Genomic DNA, 24636 nt, shown 5'->3' with positions numbered 1-24636 from the left:
GTTACAGCAGTGTTGTGCAAATCATTCTTGTTATATTAACAATGCTTTGACTTTTTCTGGACAGACCTCATATATACGTAGGTTTTTGGAAATATTTTATTCAAGTTTGGGAAAGAAGTTGGAACTAGTGATGATTTGTAAGTCATTTGCCCTGACATAATAACTGAAGCCATGAGCTATCCAGGGCGAGTTGGAGAGGGAAGACGACTAAGGACAGATTGTAGAAGATACAATATTTAAGGAATAGGTGATGGAAAACAACCCAACCTGGCTAAAAGGGAAGTAGCAGAGAGGTAGGAGAACAAGTAAAATTATGTGAGAGAAGTCAGCAAGTGAGGTTTTTTCAAAAGTGGGAATTGTCAGTACTATTTGTTCCTGCAAAGAGATAAAGAAACATGAGATAAGACCCTCAGCTTGTAATTATACTTTTCTGAGAGTATGAAACTACATAAATAACAATAAATGTTATATTATTGAAGCTGCTAGGAAATAAGATGAATGTTATGCTTTTGCTTAACATATGTTATATGTTATGCTTTTTTATATAGATAGCTTGATTTCTTTAAATCTTTTTTTACATTATAAAAACATATAATGTAAATTTATCAACTTAACCATTTTTAATTTAAGTGTATGGTTTAATAGAGTTAAATATACTCAACATAGTGCAAATGATCTCTAGAACCTTTTTATCCTGCAAAATTGAATTTCTATACCCACTGAACACCATCTTTTTTTCTTTCCTCCTTCCCTTCCCTTCCCTTTCCCTTTCTTTTCTCTTCTTTCTTATCATATATATCCATCAACACTTTATTCTGGTTCATGGTAATGGACTACACAATATTTTTCCCCCAAGCTATATTGAGATGTAGTCAAAACATAACATTGTGTAAGTTTACAGTGTACATTGTGAAGATTTGATACATGTATATATTGCTAACTGATTATCATACAAAGGTTAACACATCCATCAGCTCCATAATTACCTTTTCTTTGTGTGTGGTGAGAGTATTTATGATCTATTCTCTTAGCAACTCTCAAATATGTAATACAGTATTGTCAACTATAGTCACCATGCTATATATTAGGTCCTCAGAACTTAATTTATCTTATAGCTGAAGTTTGTATCCTTGACTAACAGTTCCCATTTCCCCACATCCCAGCCTCTGGCAACCACCATTCTATTCTTTGTTTCCATAAGTTCAGCATTTTTAGATTCCACATATAAGTGAGATCATATACCAGATCCTCATTTATCTTCCCCCAAGTCCCTGGCAACCACCATTCTAAATACCTTCTGTTACTATTTTGACTACTTTGAAACTTCATGTAAGTGGAATCATACATTATTTGCCGTTTCATGATTAGTTTATTTCACTCCTCAAAGTTGATTCATATTGTAGCATGTGACAGGATTTCTGTTTTTTAAAAAGCTGGTTAATGTTCCATTGTATGTATATCCCACATTTTGTTTATCTGTTTATCCATTCATTCACTGATGGACAATTTGGGTTGGCTCTTGTGAATAATGCTACAGTGAACATGGGTGTGCAAATACGTTTTCGAGATCCTGCTTTGAATTCCTTTGGATATCCCCTCTACCCAAAATGAGATTGCTGTATCAGATGTGTATAGGAGAAACTCTAGTTTTCCCTCCTGTGTAGGGAAAGACTATGACACCAAAAGCACAGGCATGAAAAACATTTCTCTCTTTCCTGTCTTTCTTTCACCTGTGTGTACTCTTGCACAGAACACTTCTGACACTCGTCACCAAATGTTTGGAGGTTCTCCCTGACATGAAGCAACTCTCTGACGCCAGCTGGATGTCTTATAATTTAACTCAATTCTGACACAATTTACCTGGAGATGCCAATGGAAAGTAGTAGGTCCCTAGGTCACCTACAACTTCTGTCCCGTTTGGCTACAAATTGGAAGTTCCTATGACTCCCTTCTCAGGTTTAATTAATTTGCTAGAGTGGCTCCCAGAACTCAGGGAGACACTTACATTTACCAGTTTACTAAAGGTTGTAATAAAGGATACAGGTAAACAGCCAGATGAAGAGATACACAGGGCTAAGTCTGGGATTGTCACAACTACAGGAGCTTCTGGTCCCATGGAGGTGGGTGCATCACCCTTCTGGTGTAGATGTGTTCACACACCTGTAAGCTTCCTGAACTCTGTACTGTTGGGATTTTTTGGAGGCTTCCTTACATAGGCATGATCGATTATAACCTCCATTTCCATCCCCTCTCCCTTCTCTGGAAAATGAGGAATGGAGCTGAAAATTCCAACCTTCTAACTATGACTTGGTCTTTGTGGTGACCAGCCCTCTTCCAGGAGCCCACCCACAGTTGCCTCAATAAAACAAAAGACACTTCTATCACCCAGAAAATTACAAGGGTTTTAGGAGCTCTGTGCCAGAAACCAGGGACAGAGATCAGGGTATATTTTCTATATCTCACAATATGATAATTCTATTTTTAATTTAACAAAAATTTTAAAAAGATTTTATTTCTTTTTAGAGAGAGGGAAAGGGAGAGAGGAAGAGAGGGAGAGAAGCATCGATGTGTGGCTGCTTCATGCATGCCCCCAACTTAGACCTAGCCTGCAACCCAGGCATGTGCCCCAATTGGGAATTGAACCTGCATCTCTTTGGTTCTCAGTTTGGTACTCAGTCCACAGTCCACTAAGCCACATGAGCCAGGGCTTTATTTTTAATTTTTTGAGGAACCTCCTCCATACTGTTTTCCATAGTGGCTATGCCATTTTACATTCCCATCTATAGTGCATAAGGGTTCCAATTTTCTCACATCCTTGCCAAAACCTGTTATTTTTTATTTTTTGTAGTAGCCATTTTAATAAATTTGAGATGGTATCTCGTTGTAATTATAATTTGGATTTCTCTAATGATTAGTGGTGTTAAACATCTTTTCATATGCTTAGCCACTTGTATATCTTCTTTGGGGAAATGTCTGTTCAAATCATTCACCCATTTTCTAATTGTATAATTTGGGGTCTTTTTTGTTGTTGTTGAATTGTGGACTTCCTTGTGTATTCTGTGAGGCAAATGTGATAACCAGTACACTACAGAAACTCTTTATATTCTGGATATTAATTTCTGGGGTGTCAAACTCATTTTCAAATCAGCCTTGCACTTGCCTTCAAAGGGCTCAATGTAATTTTAGAACTGTATAAATGTAACTACTCCTGAAAGGTTAACTGAGAGCTCTGCACTGCCTCAGGAGAGAAACAAGGTGCCGGGGCAGATAAAACAAGGTTCGGCTCTCGGACCTTGTGTTTGCCACCTGTGCCTTATCAGATATATGATTTGCAGATATCTTCTCTCATTCCATAGGTTCCTTTTGACCCTGTTGATTGTTTCTTTTGCTGTGCAGAAGTTTTCCACTTTGATGTAGTCCCATTTGTCTATTTTTCCTTTTTACATCTGTGCTTTCAGTGTCATAGTCAAGAAATCATTGCTAAATTTAATGCCATGATGCTTTTCTCATTTTCTTCTATGAGTTGTATAGTTTCAGGTCCTTTTTTTCTACTTTATTTTTTATTTTTTTAACGATTTTATTTATTTATTTTTAGAGAGGGAAGGGAGGGAGATAGAGAGAGAGAGACATCAATGTGTGGTTGCTGGGGGTCATGGCCTGCAACCCAGGCATCTACCCTGACTGGGAATCGAACCTGCGACACTTTGGTTCTCAGCCTGCCCTCAATCCACTGAGCTACGCCAGCCAGGGCTATTTTTTTATTGTTGATTGTACTACAGTTGCCCCAGTTTCTTTCCCTTCCCCCACCTCCACCCAGCTCACCCTTCCCTCCCACAGTCAATCTTCTCTTTTGTCCATGTCCGTTAATCATTCATACATGTTCTTTAACTAATCCTTTTCCCTTCCTTCCACCATTTTCCTTTTCCCTTCTGTCTTCCTACAGATACAGTCTGTTCCATGTTCCCATGTCTCTGGTTCTGTGTTTCTCATTAGTTTATTTTGTTCATTAGATTCAGTTTTAAGAGAGATCATACGGTATTTGTCTTTCACCATAAAGTATTTGGCTTATTTCACTTAGCATAATAGTCATCAATTCCATCCATGCTGATGCAAAAGGTAGAACTTCCGTCTTCCTTTCTGCTGCATAGTATTCCATTGTGTAAATGTACCACAGTTTTTTAATCCACTCATCTACTGATGGGCACTTGGGATGTTTGCAGCACTTGGCTATTGTAAATAGCACTGCTATGAAGATAGGGGTGCATAAGTTCTTTTGAATTGGTGTTTCAGGATTCTTATGGTCTATTCCCAGCAGTGGAATTGCCGGGTCAAAAGGCAGTTCCATTTTAAATTTTTTGAGGAAATTCCATACTGTTTTCCACAGTGGCTGCATCAGGCTGTAATCCCACCAACAGTGCACTAGGGTTCCCTTTTCTCTATATCCTTGCCAGCACTTGTTGCTTGTTGATTTATTGATGATAACCATTCTGACAGATGTAAGGTGATATCTCATTGTGGTTTTAATTTTCATCTCTCTGATGGCTAGTGATGTTGAGCATTTTTACATATGTCTGTGGGCCATGTGTATGTCCTACTTGAAGAAGTGTCTGTTAAGGTCCTTTGCCAGTTTTTTAATTGGGTTGTTTTCATAGTGTTGAGTTTTATGAGTTCTTTATCTATTATGGAGATTAAGCCCTTGTCCAATGTACCATTGGCAAATATGTTCTCCCAAACAGTCTGTTCCCTTTTCCTTTTTAATTATGGTCTCTTTAGTCGTGCAGAAACTTTTTAATTTGAGGTAGTCCCATTAGTTTATTTTTTTCCTTCATTTGCCTTGCCCTAGGAGATGTATTGGCAATAATATCGCCATGTGGGATATATGAAAATTACTGCCTATGTTTTCTGCTAGGACTTCTATGGCATCACAACTTATATTTAAGTCATTTATTCTGGTGTATGGTGTAAGTTGGTGGTCTAGTTTCATTTTTTTGCACATACCAGTCCAGTTCTCCCAACACCGTTTACTGAAGGGACTGTTTTTACTCCATTGTATGCTGATGCCCCCTTTGTCAAATATTAATTGACCATTGAGACATGGGTTTATTTCTGGGCCCTCTGTTCTGTTCCATTGATCTATGTGTCTGTTCTTATGCCACTATCAGACTGTCCTGATTACAGTGGGTTTGTAGTATAGTTTGATATCAGGTATTATCTCTCCAACTTTGTTCTTCTTTCTCAGTATTGCTGAGGCTATCTGGGGTCTTTTTTGGTTCCATATACCTTTTTGGAATATTTGTTCTAGATCTGTGAAATATCCATTGGTATTTTAATAGGAATTTCATTGACTCTATAAATTGGTTTGGGTAATATGGACATTTTGATGATGTTAATTCTTCTAGTCCATGAGCTCAGTGTATGCTTCCATTTATTTGTATCTTCCTCAGTGTTCTGTGGTTTTCCCAGTACAGGTCTTTTAGCTTTAGGTCTTATGTTTAGCTTTTTAATACATTTGGGCTTAACTTTTGTATGTAATATAAGGTCCAACTTCTCTTTTTTACATGTGGATACCCAGTTTTCCTACTGCCTAATGAAGAGACTGTCGTTTTCTCATTATGTCTTGTCACTCTTGTCAAAAGAACATTTATCATACATGCAAAGGTTTATTTCTGGGCTATTTTGTTCCATCAGTCTGTGTGTCTGTCTTCATGCCAGTTTTGATTAGTGTAGCTTTGTAATATGTTTTGAAATCAAGAAGTATGAGGCCTGCAACATTGTTTTTATTTTTTCAGTTCAAGATCATTTTGGCTATTCAGTGTCTTTTGACATTTCTTACAAAGTTTAAGATGTCTATTTGGACAAAAATGCTGTTGGAATTTTGATAGGGATTGTGTTGAATATGTAGATTTCTTTGGATAGTATGGTCATCTTAACAATATTAAACCTTCCAAATCCATGAATACAGGATAGCTTTCCATTTATTTGTGTCTTAATTAATTTCTTTCAGCATTTTTTTTATAGTTTTCAATGTATACAATTTTCTCTTCCTTAGTTTACTCCTAAGTATTTTATTATTTTTGATGGGATTGTTTTTTGATTTTCTTTTTCAGATTGTTCATAACTAGGGTATAGAAACACAACTGATTTTTGTGTGTTGATTTTATATCCTGCAACTTTGCTGAATTCATTTATTAGTTCTAATAGTTCTTTGTGAAATCTTTTGGATTTTCTACTCATAAAATCATATCATCTGTGAACAGATAATCTCACTTCTTCTTTTCCATGTATAGTCTGATTTAACCCTCACTTTAATTTTCTAGGGTTTTCCTTGTTATCACTGTTTTACACATGGGAACACTGTATGATTTAGTCAGCTTTGCTGGGTTATGCCGCAATAACAAACAGCCATAGAATCTGAGAGGGTTAGGACAGTAAACCTTACTTTTTATTCATGTTATGTTTCCCCTGAGGTCCATGTCTTCTTTATCCAGGGTTCAGGCTGAAAGAACCCTGTGTTGGATGTTGCCATTTCATGGCAAATGGAAAACATCAGGAATGGAACCATAAGATGGCACTCAAAGCTTCTGTTTGGAAGTGACTCATGCACTCTCACTGACATGTTACTGGCCAAAGCAGTCACACGGCCACACTGGATTCTAGTGGAATAGGACCTGGGCTCCTTCTACAGATAAGGCCCAGAATAGGTGGTAGGAATGAATGCATGTGTTATAGTCTGACTCAGCAAAGTTAGACACTTAGAAAAGGATGAGTAGCTGAACCAACTATATTATATTAGATGATACTATTCAAATCAAATAGCTGATATATAAGAAGTATCACGAAGGTAATGGTAATGGGCCTTGTCTATGAACTTGTCTATTCTTAGAAGACTTACTTCCAATTATTCTAATGGTTCATTAAGTACACTCACAGTTTATTGCTCTTTTTTATTTTGAAAGTAAAACTTGATGACACTGATTTTTAGGATTAGGACATGCTCTCTGCAAAGCATGGCTCCTTTCTCATCCTGAAGCGATGCCTTCCTGAGATAGCTGCAGGAGTCCTACACCAGGCTGAGACCCCACCCTGTGACATCGCTTCTTTATTGTTAACATAGCACATTTCTTTGCTGTCCTCTAACAAATGCATTCTCCTTTAGGATATAACCGAATTCTGTTTTGTTCTTTTTCAATTTTTTCCTGCCTATCTATTAGGATTTCAGTGGGTCAGAGCTAGTTAGGAACACTTTACAGATGTTGTCTTTTTTTTTTTTTATGGTGAAAATAGAAGCTGATGGAGAGAGAGGGAAAGAAAAGTCTGACCTTATTTCAAAGGCTTCTTTCAGGTTTGAAATTAAATGAATTTTATTCCTTTTCTTTTCTCAGTTAAGGAAGATGTATTACTGATAGTTGAATTCCAGTGACTTGATTTTTTCATATGAAAAAAATTCTCTCTCTCTCCATATATATATGTGTGTGTGTTACATATATACATACATATATATAAGTTTCACACATATATAAGCTTCACCGTGTGTGTGTGTGTGTGTGTGTGTGTGTGTGTGTGTAGGCTTCACCAATTCAAACTTAGCAAGAAAGGAAATGTCTTTCTGGACCATTGAAATACCTTAGTTATTGTCTCCAGTTACTTCATGTACTTTATTATCAGTACTTAAGTTAGCAGAAGTAGTTGACTAAAGCATAGTTTAGTAGAATTTCTTGAGGGAATTTACTTAAATATCTTGTTGCTCCATCCATATTTTTTACTGTTAAGTTGTCATTATTGAACTAAAGTGTACCTAAAATAAAGAATACTTAGGCCCTGGCTGGCATAGCTCAGTGGATTGAGTGCGGACTGGGAACCAAAGTGTCCCAGGTTCGATTCCCAGCCAGGGTACATGCCTGGGTTGCAGGCCATAACCCCCAGCAACCGCACATTGATGTTTCTCTCTCTCTCTGTCTATCTCCCTCCCTTCCCCTCTAAAAATAAACAAATAAAATCTTAAAAAAATAAAGAATACTTGAAATTTTCCTTTGTAAATACATTGTTATGATTTTCTAATCTTCATTGTTGTTAATATAATTATAAACTAGAACATAATGATCCCTGGATTATTACAAATTCAAAATGACTAGCATCCAAACTAATGTGGAAATGAACCTCATTTTAAAAATGGGTAATAGACTATTCAGGCATTTGATTGTCGAGAACCATTTTGTAAACACTACATCTAAATTAAAATCTATTGCACTAATACTGAAGAAGACATTTGGGATATTTCCTTAAAGTTCTCTCAGTCTTAATTTCTCCATTGTTTTGTTTCCGTGTTTACAATGTTTGTTTCTGTCTCTATGCCTCTCACTCTACATTCTCATACTCATATCCACATACACATCTAAGTACAGATTCACTTACATGTATGTATGTTATATGTACGTGTATTAGTAAGGTAGAAAGAAGATGGGGAGAAGTGGACCGATCTGAGTAGGATTGGGGAGGTGATACTAATGGTTGCTACTGATAGAATGGCTGTTGTGAGTGAGAGGCAGTTTTGAGGATGACTCTGGGGCTTCGGCTTACCTGGCTATATTTATGTGAGTGTCATTGGCTATAATAGGGAGGGAACTCAGGAAAGGACAAAGTATGAGGGGGAAAGAATGTTAATTTAGTCTTAAGCAGGTTGAGTTTGAGATGCCTTTAAAACAGTCAAGGGAAATTATATTGAACATTGCTATTTGAAATTGAGTGGCCTGGAGATATAGATTTGGAGTCATCAGCAAATGGATGGTAATTAAAGCTGTGGAAATGAGTAAGATTACTGAACCTTTGAAGAATAAATCTGTGCTTGATTTGGGGGTTATAAATCTACAAAATGAGATTGTTCTTTATTGTTAATATAGCACATTTCTTTGCTGTCCTCTAACAAATGCATCCTCCTTTAGGATATAACCTAAAAGCCAGATGAAACTAGCTTTTCCTCTCATACGTATATCAGTAGTTACAGAAATAAGATCAAGGGTGATTGACAGGTCAAATAAGATTAAAAGAATGTTTATTGGATTTAGTGACACAAGGGGATCATTGGTGATCTTTGCAACAGTTGTATTTTCTTAATACATAGTCCTTATATTTCTTCATCCCCAAATCCTTTCTTGATCCCTTAGTTCATACTAAACAAAATCTATACTTTTCCACTTGGTGTTTAACTCCCTTTATGATTTAATAGAATACTAATTTTAAAGCCTATGCCACCCAGCTTATGAGCACATACCTGAAACTCTAGCCAAACTCGCTACCTTGCCATTCCTTCTACAGTTGTTTTCCTGTGGTCTCTTTTCTCATGCTTTTTTCATTCACTGTTACTGAAATGTTATTGGTCTTTGGAGACCCAAACTAAACCTCGTTGATGTGTTCTTCCCTGGTTGTTGCCCACCAGATGGGCTCACAAGTCTGAACTTCCAAATACTTTCTTTTCACATCTCAGATGATACATGTCACAAATGATCTTACATTTTAAATACTTTGTACTTGATTATGCGTATTATGAGTGCCTTGAGATTTGAGCTTTTTTTCGCTGATGTTATAGCTTCTAAAGCACCTAATATTTTTTGAGTAAGTGGATAAAATTTAGAATATATACTTCATAGAATACAATCTATATGTTACTCACCTGAAGACATAGTTTCAATTTCTTTTAGTCCTTATAATAACTGTATGAAATAGTTCCATTTCATAGATATGAAAATTTGTAGTTTATAGAGGCATATTTTTAAAATTCATCTTTGGGCTAGGGTTTATTACTTATATTTAAATAGAGGGATTCCCAAGATTTTAAAAAGAAGGCTCATTGAAAGGTTAGCATCTGAAAGGAAGCATGTACATGCATGCATGATATATGTGTGTAAACTTTTTTTTTTGGACAGCCACAATTGATTTCAAAGTAAAAATTGTTAACATTTGTCATGGATTGAATGGGAAACAAATAGTTTTGATTTCTTGAAATATCCTAATTGACTTTTATATTGTTAGGATTTAATTTAAAGTCTTGTTAAACTGTCTAGAAATTTAGGTAATGAACTAAAGTATATAGGCTCATTCATTTATAGTTTTCCTCACTTTTTCCTTTTTCATTGCCTGATACAGTTTTTTGGTGTCTAAGGTGATGAAAGAAAAGTATACAACAGTTTTTAATATACAGCAGTTTACTGTATGTGAGGCATTGCTGTACTCAGTGCTGTAGAAATGTTAGGATATATCTCTGGTGTAGAAAATATCCAAGTGGACAATACTGTAATTCAAGCATAATAAAATAAGTATAAGAAATATACTATGGGTGTTCTGAGAAGGAAACCAATAATTCTGAAGAGAGATGGGTGCTAAATTAGGGAGGATTTCTTAAAAGTAATAGTACATTAAAATCTTTATAAAATAAATGATCTCTATTGAGAACTAAAAGAATAATGGCTTTACTTTTATTTTCTTAATAGACAAAGAATGCTGTTCAAGCTTTGATTGATAAGCATCAAAGAATACCGGGAAACATTATGAGTGCTTTGTTAGAACGTTTTCATAAAAGTTAAAAGATCCACTAGAAGGTGATTCAATACATTTATATTAATATGTTTGTGTCTATAGTATTGTCTTCTAAATTTTGTAAGTTTTATAATCATGTATTATTGTAAAACTTGTGTTAATAAGCATCCTTTGCTGAACTCGTTTAAATTGTAAATTTTGTTTTATTTAGTTATGTCAAATTTAATTCATTACATGCCTAATAATTCTGAAAATTATGTTTCCTTTTATAAATTCCTAATAATGTATGATAAACGTATAGATTACTAGAATTAAGTTTATTAATAATAGCAATTTCAGTTAAACAAGCACTCCTAAATAATATATCTAGTTTCTGTAGTTATTGCGCTGAGCTAATTTTGCAAGACGCCATAACCTAGGGTTAGAACAGATGCTTAAGTTAGTAAAAAAGTGCTTTTTTGTCTGCCTTTCATTTCTTTCATGACCTTGGGAAAATCACATAATGTTTTTGTGCCTCGAAAATTCACTTTTGAAAAACATGTTTAGACTGTGGTAAGGAATATTATCTTAAATTCTTTGTATTTGCTGTGATTGTTATAGTAGAATTAAAATTATGATTGAATTAATTAAACAATACCAAGATCTTTCATAAGTTTATGTACATATTTTGTTCATAGGATGGATATTTGAATTACTCCTTCAGGTATGATGTGAAGTTGCCAAGCACAATGACAAAGATGTTCTATTATTCAAATTGAATAAAAAAGAAATTAAGAAAACAAAATTTTACAATTATGATTTTTAATGAGACTGTAAACAAACAATATAATGTGTGTTGTGAATTGTCAGCCCTATAATATGGCATTAATAGCGAGAAGTTAAAAATCACTGTAAGGTTAAAAGTCACTGTCATGCTCTTCCTTTCATGTCAGAAGTTGATTCTAGGCTGATGAAAGCAGAGTTAAAGAAAACTCTGCCTTTGCTTCATATCATGGCTTATTCATTTTGACTTTGCAACAAGTCAAATGGCTTACTGTTTCAACAAAAATATAATTGAATGATGAATTTTTGTGAAGGTAAAGCTTTCTGAAAAATTAATGGCTTTTGATTTGTTGTTTCCTTCAAATCTGAATTTTAAAAGTATTGAACAGAATAGTACCAGTAATCAAATGCAATATCTTCCTCTCCAGTTGGATTTTTTAAAATATATTTTTGTATAACAAGTATGTATATATGTGTGTATATATGATATGTGCAATATAAATAAACAAGCTACATAAAAATAAAAAGCTGAATTGTAATTCATTTTCTTATGAAATTGAATATGTGACATTTTCTTATTTTAAATGAATTTATTTCTCACCCACAGTCATATTCATTTATCTCAACCAGAATGAAAACTTACTTTTTAATGTAATAAATATACTTTAATTTCAATGAAAATAGTCAATTAATGATTTTTTGAAGCTTTTTTTCCTTCTAAGTAGTACACAATATTTGTTTAAAATTGATACATATTCCCAAAATGAATGAATAAATGAACATAGAATGAATGAGGTGATGTTTTGGGGTAACTATTTGGTTTTAAAAACTGAAGAAAGAATAGCATTCATTGATAATGCAGCAAGTTTTTTTAAAAACAGTATTTAGGTTTTACAGCTTTATTTAAAACTTTTTGTTCCCTGATACTGAAAGTAATAGAAAGGTTTCCTGTCCTGCTTAATATAAGATCTTTATCATTGGCTATTTGAATTTAAACCCTAGTTAGAAGAATGAGGGAATATGACTGAATATTGAAACATAAGTAATAATGGAAAAAAGATGTTCTTGACCTTTTGAAGGAAGTGTTCACAACTTAGAATCTGATGAAACTAGGACTCTCTCCATAAACATGAACGTGGCACACTTGTGTGGGAAATCTTTCAGATTCTTTTTTAAAAATCTTGCATTTTGAAACTTTCAGATTTACAGAAAATTTGCAATAACTGCATAGTACTCCCATATACTCTGCACTGAGTTTCACCAATTGTTACGGCACATTTGGTTTATTCTCTTCGCATACTTGTTGTCCTATCTCTCTGCACGTACATATCTGTAATCTTTTTCTCCTGAACCTTGTATTAGAAAATTGCAGATGACATGCCTCTTACCTTTATCCTAAACTATAAGACCTTCCATTAACAGAACAGTGATCAAAATTAAGAAATTTATAATCCATGTATAGTATCATCTGATCTAAAGATGATTCAAATTTCGTGTGTTTCAACAATAGCCTGTATATTGATTTCTCTTTTTGATCCATGGTTCATAGCAGGACCATCCATTGCATTTAGTTTTTCTATCTCTTTAGTCACCTTTAATCTGGAACGATTTCTGAGACTTTCTTTTCTTTAATGATAATGAGATTTTTGGAGTAGACAGATTATTTGTTTTATAAATAATCCTTCAGTTTTCCTTCATATTTCACCATGGTTTAATTCACATTATGCATTATTTCAGAAGTACTACATAAATGATGCTATGTTCTTCCTAGTGTGTTGCATCAGGCAGCCGATAACATTGATTTGTGTTGTTAGTAATGGTAGTAACTTTAATCACTTGGTTAAAATGACGCCTGCCTGGTTTCTGCCCTGTTATTTTTTGTTGTTTGTAATGGATGAATATATGGAGAGATACTTTGAGACCAGGTAAATATTTGTTTCTAAACAAACCCTGTGCTTTAGAATTGACTATTGCCTGAATAAATTACTACTATGAGGTTTTCAAACGTGTGACTTTCTAACTTTTCTACATTTGTTAGTTGGCATTCTACCATAACAACTTTCCAATCCTCCCTCACTTATTTATTATTAGTATGGACTCTAAAATTCACATTTTGTTCAAAGGATTATGAATATACTCTTAAGTAATTTATAGATAAAAACCCTCTGAAGTTAATAACATTTATGAACCATTGAAATAATAGATGTTTACAGGAGTAAGTGGGATGAGTTTCTGTATTTGTGTATATGATTACTATTTAAAAATATATTTTTGTAACTTATTGTGATAAAATGTACATAACAAAATTGACCATATTAGTTCTTTGTAAGTATACAGTGTACTGGCATTAACTACATCCATAATATTGTGGAACCATCACCACTATCCATGTCCAGAACTTTTCATTCCAAACAGAAACTGTGTTTATTCAACTTTGTATCCATTTCCCACCCACTGGCTCCTGGCAACCACCATTCTACTTTCTGTCTCTATGAATTCACCTGTTATAAAGAGTATCATACAATATTTGTCCTTTTGTGTCTACCTTATTTTAGTTAGCACGATTATTTAATGTCTTTCTGACACCAAATGACATAGCTCCAATGCCATTTCTCTGATTCTCTGACACCAAGTGGGTGTCCTACAATTCCATTTGGCCCTGACACTAACTACTGGAAGTAGCACAGATGCTACAGGGTAAGGGGAATGAATCAATTCCCACAAGATTGTCCCATTCAGATGCCAGTTCTCCCTGACCTAGTGCAAATTTGAAGGTTCCCATGACATTCCCACCCTACTCCCACTGGGAAAATTGAGTAGAACAACTCATAAAACTCAGCAAAGTACAATACTTACAGTTTCATTATAAAGAATACAACTCAGGGATGGAGAAATGGAAGAAGGTGAGGTATGGAGGTGGGTTGCACAGAGCTTCCATGTCCTCTGTGGATGCACTACCTTTCCTGCACACCGATGTGTTCACCTGAGAAGCTCCTCCAAACCTACTTGTGGCCATGGATGAATTGAGCTCAACCTCTATCACTCTATACCCCAATGAGTCATCCCATTAGCATACAGGAGGCACTCAGGAAAATCTAATGTTTTACGAACTCAGTACCAGGAACTGGGAACAAAGACTAAATACATATGGGGGTGGGCAAATGTAGGTTTACAGTTGTAACATTCTTCTGAGCTAATAAAGCTATTGTAATAATCATAACCTACATGTCTTTTTCTATATGAACTACTGTAAACCTAGTTTTGCCCACTCCTGTATATGTAATCTACCATAATAATATCTTCAAGGTTCATCAATGAATTTCATTCCTTTTGAAGGCTGAAAAATATTCCATTGTATGTATATGTTGCATTTCCTTTCGTGTACTCATGTATTATGAACATCTGGGTTGTTTCTACCCATCATGGCTATTGTGAGTAATGTGAACACTGGTGTACAAGTATTTGTTTGAGTCCCTGCTTTTAATTGTTTTGGGTATATACCCAGCAGTGAATTACCAAACTTTTCCACAGAGACGGCACCATTTTACATTCCCACTTGAAATTCACCAGGGTTCCAATTTCTCAGTATCTTTAGCAACACGTTATTTTCAGTATTTTTGACAATAAAAATCGTAATGGATGTGAAATGGCATTTCATTGTGATTTTGATTTGTATTTCCCTAATGACTGATGATAATCCTTCCATGTGCTTATTAGTCATTTGCATATCTTCCTTGGAGAAATGTTTATTCAAGTCCCTCACCTATTTTTGAATTAGGTTTTTATTGTTGTTGAGGGTTTTGTGGTTTTTTTTTTAGTTCCTTACATATTCTGGATATTAATTCCTCACTAGATACATAATGTGCAAATATTTCCTCCTGTTCAATGAGTTGCCTTTTTACTCTCTTCATAGTGTCCTTTGATGCACAAAAGTTTTTAATTTTGATATAATTTATCAGTTTTTCTTCTGTTGCTTGTACTTTTGGTAGCAAAAAAAAATCATTGCTAAATCCAATATCATGAAGATTTTCCTCTATGTTCTCTTTTAAAAGTTTTGAAACTTTAGTTTTTAAGTTTAAGCCTTTGATCCAGATTGAGTTATTTTGTGTATGTGTATGGTTTAAAGTAAGGGTTCAACTTCATTCTTTTGTATGTGAATGTCCAGTTTTCCAAGAAGCATTTGCTGACAAGGCTGCCCTTCCATTTTGTGGTTTCGGCACTTTTGACAAAAATCAACTGACCGTAAATTGTAAAAGTTTACTTCTGGCCTCCTTTGTTCCATTGGTCTACATGTCTGTCAGTAGGCCAGTACCACATTGTTTTGATTACTGTAACTTTGTTGTATGTTTTGAAATATTGAAATTTGAGTTCTCCAGCTTAGGTCTTCTTTTTAAAGATTTTATTTTATTAGCTATTTGGTGTCCTTTGAGATTCTATGTGAATCTTAGGATGGGTTTTCATATTTCTGAAAAAAACCACAGGAATTTTGATAGAGATTGCACTGTATCTGTAGAGTGCTTGTGAAGTATCGTCATCTTAATATTAAGTCTCCAATCCATTAACAAGATTAAGTATCTCATTCATTTATTAATGTTGTCTTAGATTTCTCTGAGCAATGTTTTCTGTTTTTGAGTATAAGTTTTCTGCATCTTTGGTTAAATTTAATCTTAAGTATTTTATTCTCTTTTAAGTGGAATTGTTTCTTTAATTATATTTTCAATCGTTCATTGTTACGTAGAAACAAATGATTTTCTGTGTTAATTTTGATTTGCATTTTCCTAATGACTGATGATAAAGTCTTTTATTTGTGCTTGTTCTTTGTATATATTCCTTGGAGAAATGTTTATTCAAGTCCTTTGCCCATTTTTGACTTAGGTTTTTATTGTCGTTGAGGATTTTTTTTGAGTTATGGGTATTAATTCCTTACCAGATATATGATTTATATGTATTTTCTACTGTTCAATGGGTTGTCTTTGCTGAATTCATATATTAGCTCTAATAAGTTTTCTGGTGAAATCTTAAGAGTTTTCTGTATATAACATCATGTCATTTGCATTTGCAAAGAGAGAGAGTTTTTGCTCCCTCCATTCCAATTTGAATATCTTTTATTTCTTGCCTAATTGCTCTGGGTAGATCTTCTGACACTATATTGAATAGATGTGGAAAGTGTGCATTGTTCAGAGATGTACCCAAAAGAATAGATGTGAATTTTCATCTCTTCCATGTTGTACATGTTCATTTCTACATATCAGGATGGTTTGTGGTATTAGAGTTATTTGGCATTCTGGATGGCTTTATGGTAGTATTTTATATCATAAATCAATATCTGTGGAACATTTCTCTATCTGGGTCATCTCATTTAATTTACCCAACTGTAGCTATTTACTTATCCTATTCTTACTTATATTGATATAATTATAAATAAAAGTAACAAGACTTTTTGTGGTGATTATTTTGTATTGTATGCAAATAATCATTATGTTGTACACCTGGAACAATATAATGTCACTTGCCAATTATGCCTCAATTTTTAAAAAAGTTATAAATTTCTAAGCACTACTTTAATTGCATCTCACATATTTTGATGTCATTCTTTCATCATTCAATTAAAGACATCTAATTTTATATGCTTTCTTCTTTGTTTTTTAAATTTCCTTCTTTGATACTAGAAGTATACTAGAAGAAGGATCCTAGAAGTAACTTAGAAGTATATTGCTCAGAAACTTAAAAATATATTGCTTAATTTACAAACATTTAAGGATTTTTTTCTTTTTCATTGTTTTTAGTTGATTTCTAGCTTAATTTTACTGTAGTCAGTGAACATACTTGAATGATCTCAATTATTTATGGTCCAGCATATGGTGGATATTGACTAAATGTTCCATGGGCACTCACAAAGAATTTTAACTCTTTCAGTCTTGATGAAGTGTTATATATATGTCAATTAGGTCAACTCTGTTAGTTTGTAATTTTATTGTTATTCAAGTATGATGAGGCCAGCCATTAAAGATCAGAAGACAATTGCCATTGAAAAGATAGGCTGTGACTTTGGATTTCAAATAGAAGGGGACACCACACTATACAGGGACACAAGAGGAAGAAGCACCAGGATCAGTCAAGAGTAGAGGGTTGGAATCTTTGGGTGAGAGGATCCCCCCCACCCCACTGTTTGCAGGAAGGAATAGAAAAGGCAGGGTAAGCAGATATGAATAGCTTCAGTGGTCTTTGGGTAATAGGAAATATCCACAATGTCTAGGACCTGGGTCTGGTAATTAAGGCAGCTGGATGGTGGCCCTGCGTGTGAGGTAAATAGAGGAGGTAGTTGAGGGTGCAGGCTCTAACAAGGATGCATTTAAAATGTGAGCTCCAGGCTAATTGTTATTTCTAGAAGCTGGCTAGCTCTTGCAGGGCCAGTCCTTCAGAGCCAGCAGGATTGTAAGATGCCTAAGCATCAGAGCACAGAAAATAAAAAGTTATGTTTAAAATGGAGGTGGGAGTGGGGGGATATGAATCCACATACATGTGTTTAGTTTTAGATACATGTGAGTCTGTAAGAGGAGATGTTTACAGGTGGTTAAATCCTCTTTTTCAGCTGGAGATTTAAATTTGGGGACAGCCTATTACAAGTAGTGACAACCAGGGGTTTTTATGAGAATGTAGGAGAGGAAAAGCGCAAGTACCAATAGTTTAGGAGCAAAATTGAAAAGCAATCCCACAAAGGAGACAGAGCAGGAGAGAAGCCACATGAGAGTGTGTGGCAGATCACTGAAGGTGACCCCACACCAGGATGCAGGCACACATGAGATCCTGTCTTCTTTCATGAGGAAGTGGCAGAGGGAAAGGAAATTAGGAGCGTGACGAGGATATTTCTGCCATGGCTCAAAGCCTACTTAAGTGCAACCTTTTAGTAACTAATCCTCACACTTTTACCTGGTCACTGCATTCACTGGAACCCTCTCCACTCTTCTACTTTTTTCCTTTTTGAAGATTTTATGTGCTTATTTCTAGAGAGAATGGAAGGAAAGGAGAAAAAGAGGGAGAGAAACACTGATCAGTTGCCTCTAGGGTACATGCCTAATCAAGGACAGAACACACAATCCAGTCATGTGCCTTGACTGGGAACCAAACCTTTCGCTTTGCAGGATGATGCCCAACCAACTGAGCCACACTAGTCAGGACATTTTTTTATTTAAAAAAATTGTGGTAAAATAGACTTAACATAAAAATTACCATTTAACCATTTTTAAGTGTATGGTCCCGTATTGTTAAGGATGGTCACATTCTTGTACAACCCATCTCCAGAATTGGTTCCAAACTGCAGCTCTGTAGCCATTCTTCCCTCCCCTCCCCAACCCTTGTCAACCACCATTCTACTTTCTGTCTCTGAATTTGACTGCTATAAATACCTCACATAAGTGGAATCATATGGTATTTGTTCTTTAGTGACTGCTTATTTTACCTAGCATAATGTCTTCAACATTCATCCACATTTTAGCATGTGTTAGAATTTTCTTCCTTTTTAAGGCTAATATTCCATTGCATGTATATACCACAGGTTGTATATCCATTCATCTGTTGTTGGTTGTGGGGTTGCTCTCTCATGTTTGGTGATTGTGAATAATACCACTATGATCATGGATATACAAATATTTCTTCAAGACCCTGCTTCCAATTCTTTGGAGCATATGCTCAGAAGTGGGATTGCTGGGTCACATGGTAGTTCTGTGTTTAATTTTGGGGGCAACTACCACACTATTTTCCTGCCCTTCTACTTTTACAAATGGCTTGACCAGAAAAGATGTTTTAGAATGTAACAAAGAAAATGTTTTGATTTTTCCAGAGGACTGAAAGTAAACTTGGCAAAGGGAAGGTACAAGTGGATAAAAAGTCAAGGCAACTGTTGAAGAGAATGACACATGGACAAATAGGAAAAAGTAAGGGAGCAGATTCAGAGGAACTCAAGGTGAAGAAAAACATTCTGTTCTAGAATGGAAGAGATACCATGGTGGGAACAGAAAGAGAATGCTTTCTAGATCCCTGTGCTTTGAGGGAGCAAAAGCAGAATTAATATGTGAGACTTTTAAATAAATGTATTGTCACTTATCATCACACATAAATCTTAAACAGTTGCTGAAGTTACAGAATTAAAATCACCAAATTTTGAATTCTGATGAGGGCCTTCACATTTCCCAATCCAAATGCCTTTCTGGGTAGGGATTTTTTTTTTGTTTCGTTTTGTTTTTCAAAAGGTTAATGGGAGAGGCCCTTGCTGGGTAACTCAGTTCGTTAGAGCATCGTCCTCATATCCCAAGGTTGTGGATTTGATCCCTGGTCAGGGCACTTAAAACAGTCAACCAATGAGTGCATAAATAAGTGGAACAACAAATTTCTTTCTCTCTCTCAAATCAATAATTAAAAAGGAATATTTAAAGGTTAATGGGAGAGTGTGGTGTGATCTAAAACAATTAGGAGGTACAAAGTGGGAAAAAAGGAAATAAACTATGTAAAATTTATGGGACTTATTCCAGACAAAAATTTTGACAAAATACATAATAGTGTTTGTCAAATAAAGGGACAAAGGCATTATGTTTCATTCTGTAAGACATTTTAAAATAAATTACTTGTTTAATTATGGAAATGAAAAATAAAGGTTTCTAATATGGGAAACTTTGATATAAGCATAAATAAAAGAATTTATTAGCCTTTAGACATAAATCCTTGTATTTTTTAAAAGATTTTATTTTATTTTTAGAGAGAGGAGAAGGGAGGGAGAAAAAGAGGGAGAGAAACATTGATGTGTGGGAGAACATCCACCAGTTGCCTCTTGCACATGCTCCAAATGGGGCAGAGAGGGTGCTTCAAGGGTGCAGGTCAGGGCAGAGAAAGGTTGGAAATGAACACAGGAGGCATAGGGTGGGGTTCAGAAGGCAGTGGAGTCAACAGTGCAGGACAGAATTTGCTAGCAGAAAGTGGAACAAAACTGCTGACTCTTCTTAGTCCTGAATCCTTTAAGATAGGACCATCACTTTTAGGTATCCTTTTCAAGCCAGCCCAGTGGTAACAGTCCCTAGAGGGCAGCTGAGAGGTTAAGGACGAGTGAAGAAGACAATCCATTCTATCTGGATGACACTTCTGGCACTCATTCAATACTTATTAAGCACTTGATGCTGGGCTACGGTGATTTTGTTAGTCTGAGCTATGGGTGCATGCTGCTGCTTCAGGACAAATCAACCTGTGGGTGTGTTTTTCAATTTTTTTTATTTCCAAATATCAATTTTGGTTGCTTTAGGTGAGCCTGACTTGTAAGTCCCATGGCTCACGTCTGTCTCAGACCAGCCTGGCTCACACCTGCCTGCCCACTGGCATAAGAATGGAGCCAAGCTGGGTCTTGGTTCCAGAAGAAGTTATAAGTATAGTTTACCTTCCACTAACCTCTGGTCACAATGAGTGCTTGGGCCAACTCTGGATGAGTGTAGACAGGTCCTTTCAAACTGGCTCAAGGCTTCTAGCACTGGCTCTTCAGGAGGCTTTCCTGCCACTGCCTGCCAGGAACTGGCACCGTGAGGCTGCTCCTTGAGTCCTAGTGGGAGTCCTGTTGTCCACTGTCCAGCGGGCCCACACTGCTAAGTGAGAACTTGAGTTCCTCCACGTCCCCCACACTGCTGCCCCACCCACACTCCAGCAAAATCTGGGGAAGGGCTTGGGTTTGGCAGAGAAGTGTGTCTGTGGACTTTGCTGCCATTTCTAAGTGGAGATCTTGGATTTGCAGAGAGAGTCCTGAACTGAAATGGAATTTGGTCAATGCGGGTGAAAAGAGCTGAAATGTTCAGCCTAAGTCTGGAAGAAATCTTGTTTGTTATGCAACATTTGCAGGAAAAATACACACACAAAGCCTACTAACAATGGTTATGTTTGGGGAGTGGGAATAGCGAGAGGGAAACTTTTATGTTTTGTATCCTTCTGTACTGGTAATGTATTTTTTAATAATAAAGGAAAGCAAGAATGTTCAGTCGTTAATTTTAAGGTTCTGTAAAAGAAGTAAATCCTGTTTATGTCTTTAAAACTTTAGTAAAGGGCCTGGTGTGAGAATTTGGGGGTTGAGGATGAAGGGGTTGTTTTTCTATGGAAATCAGGGAAAGGGACCAGGATTTACATCCAGGATTTATATTTAGAGACCATAATAACCAAGTAAACATTATGCTTCTGGGAATTTGAAGAATTTGGTTTTACTTAATTTTTCCAGCAATTCTGCAACATAAGGTATTATCAATAGCCCCATTTTGTGGATGAGAAGCTGAAGCTCATAGTTTACAGAAATTGCTGAAGTTCAGACATGAGGAAACTAGAGGAACTGGGATTGAGCCTGCTGAATCCGCACTCTTATGCCTGTGCTGTACTCACACTTCCTCTACGGTCTCTGTTGAAAATTCCTCTTAAAATGTAACACCTGAAAGTGATGCAATAATTCCAGTATGACCAAACTAGTACTGGATACAACAAAACTATTCCTTCTTTTGATCTGGGCACTCTTTTTAATGAGCTCAAGATTACATTAACCATCTTATACATTTGGCTCATAGTGAATACTTTCTCTCTGGTTCAAACCTATTTAAGTTGAATTTTTTATTACTTTCAACTTACATATTTGGACTAAGGTAGGGATCAAATGATACACCCTATACTTTGTTTTTGCTAGTTTCCTTTCTATGTAAATGTTGGAGGGTAGTGTGGTGTGGTGCTCATGTATAAGAGCTTTGGATTTCAAGGGTCTCAGATACTTTCCTGGGTCTACTGACTCCCAGTTATGTGACCTTGGACAGAATTACTTACCCCCTAAACCAAAGTTCACTTCTACAAAAAAGCAAGGCTAATAAAAACTCCCTTCTCACAGGTTTGTTGAGAGTATCAATGGAAGTCATTCCTCTAAACCATTTAGCACTTTATGGCATCTAGGTGGATAATATGTAAGGCACCAAGTGTAGGGCCTGCCTCATGATTAGGCACTTGGTATTCAGTAACATCTGATATTATTCTTGATTTTCCTGGGGTATGTGCAATTTCACTATTGGACCTGTAGTGGAAATGTCACATGTATCCCAGTTAAATTTTATATTCTTTATGTCACCCCATCATTCCACGTTGTAGTGATCTCTTGGATTCTATCACCCAATATAATGATAGTTCTCTCTTTTAAATATTTATTAATTTATTTAACAGCTTTGATTCACCCCGAGATTTGAAATGCCAGTTTCCTCTTGAACTTAATCCAAGTTGTTACTAAGCCTTCCCCTGCCACTAGGACTTTTCTCTGAATTATTCTGACCCGACCTCATTGCAAGCCCCCATATCCTAGTTCTCTCTATTGTCCACATCACCTGATTCTCCCTAGCAGATTCTACCCTTCCTGACGTCCAAAAGAGAAGCAAACTAACACTTATTAAGCACCTACTATTTGCTGGGCTTAGTTCTAGGTGCTTTATATTTTATGCCTTTTAATCTTCACCCTGTGTTCTGTAAATACAGAGGACACTGGAGGCTCAAAGAAGTAATAATGTGCTAGTGAAGAGCTGATCTGCCTGCAAAAGTCCTTAACTTTTCCTTATCTACCACTGCTGTTTCCTATTTCAGTTGTGCTTGTGGTCCAGGCTGGGTGTGGGTGATCTTCCTTGGTGTTGTAGAGACCCAGCAACAGGCCAGGTGTAGTTGGTACTGTGTACACCACCCACCCCCCTTCCAGAAAGAGGTGCTTTTTCCCCAGCTGCCAAAGGCCCAGAGCTGGGCATCTTTATACTTTGTGTTGACATTGTGAGGACTTACATTTTGGATCCCTTATTCCTCTCAAGACATCTTCCTTTGTTAGAATCTCCAGATACAGAAATGTGCCTATTTTTATTTAAACTCGAGTGCCTATGCTCAAAATTCCCTTGCTTAGGTTTAAAGATACCATTGCTTTTCACCTTGGTTGTCCACTGCTAGCATATCTCATACAGACTTTATTCTTCAATAAATATTTTTGGTGATTACATTAAGTGAAAATGAAAATAATATTCCCTCATCCTCTGTGAGCTTTCTGAAGTGAAATGAGGTCCACCTGGCTGAATGTTTGAGTGATATTTCTGGTGCCCAGTGCTCAGTTCCGGGACGATGGTTTCTCAGAGTACTTTTAAATTAATTTTATTTTATTTTAAATTGACATACAATTCATTCCTTCAATGCACATTTTTATAACATTTGAGTGCATCACTATGTGTTCACCATCAGAGTCAGGTACAGGACTATTGTGTCATCTACCCCCCAAATTCTTCATGTGCCCCTTTTGTAGTCAGCCATTCTCCAACTTCACCCCCTAGTAACTGTTATTCTGCTTTCCATTCCTAAAGGTGTGCCTTTTCCAGAATGTCCTCTCAATGACATCCTACCCTATATAGCATTTTGGGTCTGGCTTCTTTCACTTACATACATTTGAGATTCATCCATATTCATTACCTTTGTTCATAGTTCATTCCTTTTACTTGCTGAGTATTTTTCCATTGTTTGGCTGTCCTACAGTGTGTTTAAGCACTCCTCAGTAGAGGGACATCTGAGATTTTTCCAGTTTCTGGCTATTATGAATAAGGCTACTGGAAATATTTTTGTAAAAGTTTTAGGTGAACATAGGTTTTTATTTTTCTTGGGTAAATACCTAGGGATTTCTGGGTCTGCTAGTTTCCTGGGGGTGCTATAACAAATTACCACAAACCTGGCAGCTTAAAGCAGTAGATACTTACTATTTTACAGTTATATAGAGTGGGAAGTCCAAAATTGAAGTGTCAGCAAGGCCACACAAGGGAAGAATCTGTTCCTTGCCCCTTCTACCTGGTGGTTGCCAGCTTCCTTGGCTCATGGCCACATCCTTTCAGTCTCTACCTATGTGCATTTTTTCTCTTCTGTCTCCTCTGCTTGATCATATGCTAGCCTGGGGGCTCCACTTTGGACTCCAGGTGGCAAAGAAACGCATTTAGTTTGCACACAGCTCCCTTTGATGCTTATCGATAGAGCTGAGCATGTGTGTGAAGCCAGGTGTCACTCCAGGAAATGTTATTTTCTTTATGGCTGTTTCTTGAATCCTGTTACTTCCTTCATTGAGTTCATTTTCTTTTTCTCAAGTCAGTGTTCTTGGTTGCCAGCAGACACTAATCCTTTTAATTTAAACAGAAGAAGACTTTTTTGTAAGGATATTGGGTAGCTTGTATGGTGAATGGAAAGTCTACATTCCTGGGCTTCAAAAATGCACAATAACCAAGAAAACCTACTTATGACGCTGTTGTCCCTGGGCTGCTTCTGTGTGTTTCAGGATTCTTGGCT

The 24636-nt window shown here is 36.0% G+C and overlaps 1 protein-coding gene and 1 long non-coding RNA gene across 6 annotated transcripts in view; both read left to right on the top strand.

Moving 5' to 3' along the window:
* The window catches only part of TMEM68 (transmembrane protein 68), a 48176-nt gene extending 36880 nt beyond the window's left edge, over positions 1 to 11296 (top strand). For 4 of the 5 annotated variants that reach the window (XM_028533918.2, XM_036031117.1, XM_036031118.1 and 1 more), the window contains one exon: positions 10485 to 11296. In XM_028533918.2, coding sequence (XP_028389719.1) covers positions 10485 to 10577 — 93 coding nt within the window. In that variant the 3' untranslated portion in view covers positions 10578 to 11296. The remainder of the gene's footprint in view (positions 1 to 10484) is intronic. The other variant, XR_003686101.2, reaches the window with a different exon arrangement.
* Positions 8011 to 10328, top strand: LOC118501706. Its single transcript, XR_004904349.1, has 2 exons — positions 8011 to 8877; positions 8940 to 10328. It is a non-coding gene; the product is annotated as an uncharacterized LOC118501706 (long non-coding RNA).
* Positions 11297 to 24636: the final 13340 nt, after the last annotated feature.

The sequence above is a fragment of the Phyllostomus discolor genome, chromosome 7, assembly GCF_004126475.2.
Source record: "Phyllostomus discolor isolate MPI-MPIP mPhyDis1 chromosome 7, mPhyDis1.pri.v3, whole genome shotgun sequence".
Taxonomy (NCBI): Eukaryota; Metazoa; Chordata; class Mammalia; order Chiroptera; family Phyllostomidae; genus Phyllostomus; species Phyllostomus discolor.
Note: the sequence above shows the minus strand (reverse complement) of the source record. Positions and strands in the feature narration are given on the sequence as shown.